Here is a 4,876-nt window from a genome sequence, read left to right as displayed (position 1 = left end):
CGCGTGTGCACACCAGTGCATTCGCCTGCATTCGCACGTACTTGTTGCGTTTCAGAAAAATGTTTATCGGAGGCCTCAGCTGGGACACCAGCAAGAAAGACTTGACGGAATATCTCTCTCGGTTTGGCGAGGTTGTGGATTGTACGATTAAAACAGACCCGGTCACTGGCAGGGCGGGGGTTTGGGTTCGTGCTCTTCAAGGATGCTGCCAGCGTGGAGAAGGTGGGTGAATTTCTTCTGGATCGGTGGCGCAAAGCCCGCCGGTGTCACTGCAGCGATCTGAGCCCTTGTGTTCTCATATGCTTTTTAGGTGTTGGAACTGAAGGAACACAAACTGGATGGGAAATTAATAGATCCTAAAAGGGCAAAAGCCCTAAAAGGAAAGGAGCCACCAAAAAAAGTGTTCGTTGGTGGGCTGAGTCCGGATACATCTGAAGAACAGATCAAGGAGTACTTCGGTGCTTTTGGCGAGGTACGGTGTAACGGCATGTAAGAGCAGCTCTGGTTTTCAAGCGCGGAGTGGCCTCTGTCTTAAGATAAAAGAATCTGTGAGGCGAGACCTGGCTCAGGCTTACGTAAAAAGTAGGACTCGTTCGAACTCTACGTGTGTTAATGATTTTGTAGCGTGATGGGGCTGCCTTACAGCTGTCAAAAGCAGTCAGCATAGACACGGGAATGCCAAATAGCGTAAGAAGTTCCTTACAGATCTCCTGCGTTGCTTGATTTCAGATTGAAAACATCGAGCTTCCCATGGACACAAAGACAAATGAAAGGAGGGGCTTCTGTTTCATCACGTACACAGATGAAGAACCAGTGAAGAAGTTACTAGAAAGCAGATACCATCAAATTGGTTCAGGCAAGGTACAGAAGCTCTCGTTCTTAGCATGTGAAATTAAACCATCTCTGTAGCCTTCCCTGAATGCAGCTCACAAAATGAACGTTGTAAAGTTCCTAAGGAGTTAAAGAATTTGTCTTTGCAGTGTGAGATCAAAGTAGCACAGCCCAAAGAGGTATACCGGCAGCAGCAGCAGCAGCAGAAAGGAGGAAAAAGCAACGCGTCTGGTGGGCGAGGAGGTGGAAGGGGGCGTGGACGGGGTGAGTGGTTTAGATGTTGATGTTGTTAGTGTGAATGCTTGAGCGTGTGTACCGAACACTGAGGTGCGTGTAGCTATTCCGGGTGTTGGGCTGCATGCAGGTCTCCCGCTTAAACTGAGCCTGGGAAGTAGCCCGTTAGTAAATGGTATTTTGGTGGTTGTGATTCCTTGCAGAAGCTTAAGAATCTCTTCTCGCTCTGCGCGCGTTCGGGAGGTGAAGTGGCAGGCTGGATTTAGGGTGCTTTTTTTATAGCCCCAGGTGGCAGCGTAGCTGGACAAAGAGTGCAGTTTTCCTTTCGTGTGAAGGGACAGCGTGTTCGTTGGCTCATGGGGGAGAAACCCTGAGCTGTTAGAGGGTCACTTCGCTGCACCTTGCGAATAGGTGGAGAAGCAATCGGCTGTTGTGTTAGGGGATAGTGCGTCTCAGTCTTGGAAGTCGAGCGGTCACAACTGACACGATGCAGTAAAGCTGATCTTGCGGTGTAACTTGGCGTTCAGGCAGTTAATAATCCAAAACAGAAGTTAAAGGAGGGCAGCAGGAGTTGTGTTGGGTTTTTGCTGGCTGCCGTAAGAGCAGGACTACCTGCTGTCCTTCTCTAACGCTGCCGTGGGCTGTAGGACCTTAGGGTCCCTCTCTCATAGTAAATGAGTCGCCTCAATTCTTTTGAGAAAATGGTTTTTCTTTGCTTCTTGGGAAGGTGAGGGGATGTTACTGCCAGGGAGTAGTTCTGGCGCAGGAAGATTGGCATAGGAGGGGAGTGAAATAGCGAAGTTCCGTAGCTTACACGTGCTATGCGTGCTTTCAGGTCAGGGACAAAACTGGAATCAAGGATTCAATAACTACTACGATCAAGGATATGGAAACTACAATAGCACTTACAGTGATCAAAGTTACAGTGGCTACGGAGGATATGACTACTCTGGGTACAACTATCCTAATTACGGATACGGGCCGGGATACACAGATTACAGTGGTAAGTGGTTTTGATGCTGTTCCAGGTGATAAGGGCGTGCATCTTTAAACGGGAGGCTCCCGAGTAACGTGTTCCGTAGTACCTCTGGCCGGTAACACCAGGCTCTGAGGAACAGCCCAGTTGGTGCGCTGTGTGGGAACAGGCTCCTTCGGAGCGACAGACGGTAATGCTTCTGGGTGGTTGTCTTCCCCCCGCCCCCTGTTACCTGCAGGTCAGCAGAGCACGTACGGAAAGGCATCCCGTGGTGGCGGCAATCACCAAAACAACTACCAGCCCTACTAAAGCAGTACCTAGTACTGGAGGAAACAGGTGTGTACATGAGTGCGAGGACCACTCTGAGTATGTCTAATCTAATTAAAGATCAATAGACAAATGAAGAGTAAAAAAACTTGCGTAGCATGACTTTTCCTTTTAATTAAGCTTTTTTTTAACTTAAAAACATACTTCTTTTTAAAACCAGCTTTGCCTACAGTGTCTATAGATCTTTAACTTTGTAAAAATGTGACTTTATCTTCTTTAGTACTGCAGAAAAACATAAGAGTTTTTCTGTTTTGTGTTGTGTACCAGGTGGTCTAGAGGAATAATTAAACTTATTAGAAGTATTAACAGGTAAAGTACTGAAATGGGTACAACTTAAGGAAAACAAGAATGTTGTCTTCTAACTCTGACATTATACCTTGTTTGTACCCGCCAGCGGGAACTTCATTGCAGGCCGTGTGTCACCCTGACCACGTCTATCTCTGGGGTCGCACGTTGCAGGCAGAGCGCAAGGCATACACCAGAAAACGCTGTCCTGTGGTATGGTCTCTTCCAACTTCATGTACCAGCGTAAAGATTAAAGTGGAAAACTTCAGACTTTGGCTTCTTTTTTTTTTTAATCTTTTTGGAGATTAAGTGTCTTAACTTAAATGGTTTTTTACAGGAGTTAAAGTACATAAATGCCTTTACAGCTTAATCATTTGGTCTTCTGTTTAGTGTTGTATTTCAATTGTGGAACCTCATTTTAAGTGTGCATTCTTTAAGATTTAATGCTTGCTTTTTTTCTTTTTATAGCTAATAGTGAAATCCGCAAACCAAAACGAACTTGTAAATCTGGAAAAAAAAAGTAACGTTAAAGATCATATGCACGTGGACTCTTTCGACCCCATCGGCCTGGCCTGTGCTTGCACAGCAGCTCTTGAGCTGGATGCCCAAAGAACCCAAACCCGTTTGGGGCAGGGTTTCTGGTGGGGGGGGAAGTCGGATCTGAGCCTGATTAAACGGTCTGAATTCGGACACGTGGTGGTCCGGAACAGCTTCCCGAGTGGCTGTATGTGGGGAGCTAAATTGCTGATGGGTAACAAAACGGCTTGCGTTCCCTTGGTAAATATGCATGTGATCTTTAACAGTGAAGCAAGGAATATATAGAAGACTTAAAGCAGTTCATGAAAATGGACCTTTTAACGATTCTTGTAGTAACTTGCACAGATCTGACGTACATTTTGTCTTGGTTTTTAGGTAGAGGTACTGCAACAAAGCCATCTTGCAGCGCGGCGTGAGCGAGCGGAAGGGTGGTCTTCGTGCGAAGAAATGGCTATTTTGTAAAAGACTTTTAGCCTGCGACACGACCGTGTCCAACTGTACATAGCGGCCAACTAGTTTTCTTTTATGGTTTTTACTTTTTTTTTGCCATTCATGTCACGGCACAACGTGGACTTGTGTTTATACCGACTTTTATTTGTATAATTTCATGTTAAAGGGTTCTTTAATAAAGGCTTACTGAAGTGGATGTGCAGCCTTGCTGTCGGCTCTCGGCTTACGGGGCTGTAACTAGACGTGGAGAGAAGGGTAGGGAGCTTTCTGGAGGTCTGAAGTGACCCAAGACAGGGTTCCCCGTATTCTACAGCTCAGTGCAACCCACTTTTCCTGTCCCAAGAGAGCACCGTAGTGCCCTGAGGGAATGGCTGGCAGGCGGCGGAGTCGGCTCCCGCCAGCCGCAGAAGAGCGTGGTCTGGGCCGCGACGCTGCCGACTTCATCCGCCTCGAGGCTCCGGGACTGCGTGATTTAACGCTGACGGTGCCGCTTGTGGGGTGAGGTCTGTCGCCTTTCAAGGTTTTTCAAGCACTTTGCTTGTCGAACACTCAAGGCTGTAACTTCCTTCCCGAGCACAGTCGCTCCCTGTCTGTTCTACTGCCAAAGCAGGGGGTTACCAGCTCCTGAACTTTAGGGTCGGCAGCTGACTGCTGGGATCTGTTCCGTCAAGTCAGAGCCTGTAGTGGACTCAACTGGGCCAGAAAACAGGTTTTCCGTCTTCACGTTGCTTGCTAGTGTAACAACAGCCCGAACAACTGGGTGCCAAAGGGAAATTGCGTTAGCCAGGAGGCTGTGTCGGGAACGGAGCAGCTGGGACGCAGGTAAGGGAGCGCAGGCCGCTTGCCTGAGGCTGAAGGAGCGTGCCAGCCCCCCTCGAGGTGGTTTTTTTGTCAGCACGAGTCGTGCATGGGAACCAGACCTTGTCACAGTGAGATGTCAGCAGCGAATTCCCAGGGCATGCTGCCCGCCTGGAATTTCACGGGCCGTAGTCCGGGCAGAGGTATCGCTCTTAGAGACTTCGGGGCCGTAACTTCAGCGTTCTGTCGGGCAGCTGGGTGTCACTATCCTGTCAGAGACCGCTGATTGGGGGGGGGTCCTGCCCCCTTTGCAATTAGGGTGGGATGAGAGAAGACTTGTCATTAGCTACAAACCAAAGCAGCTAAACGGCCGTGCATGGCGGCATGTGACCCCCCAGCCGTCCCAGCACGCGGCTGGATGCAGACCCCCCCCTCCCG

General features: G+C 48.7%; 1 protein-coding gene across 1 annotated transcript; it reads left to right on the top strand.

Annotated features, from left to right (window-relative positions):
- The first annotated feature begins 59 nt into the window (after nt 1-59).
- Nucleotides 60-3,839, top strand: HNRNPDL (heterogeneous nuclear ribonucleoprotein D-like). Its single transcript, XM_010157184.1, is given in 8 exon segments — nt 60-172; nt 174-222; nt 311-472; nt 730-861; nt 981-1,095; nt 1,901-2,068; nt 2,280-2,377; nt 3,566-3,839. Coding segments are annotated over 7 exon segments (810 nt in total). The 3' UTR covers nt 2,351-2,377; nt 3,566-3,839.
- Nucleotides 3,840-4,876: the final 1,037 nt, after the last annotated feature.

Source organism: Eurypyga helias, unplaced genomic scaffold, assembly GCF_000690775.1.
Source record: "Eurypyga helias isolate BGI_N326 unplaced genomic scaffold, ASM69077v1 scaffold26508, whole genome shotgun sequence".
Taxonomy (NCBI): domain Eukaryota; kingdom Metazoa; phylum Chordata; class Aves; order Eurypygiformes; family Eurypygidae; genus Eurypyga; species Eurypyga helias.
The sequence above is the reverse complement of the archived record's forward strand: the minus strand, read 5'-3'. Positions and strand labels throughout refer to the sequence as shown.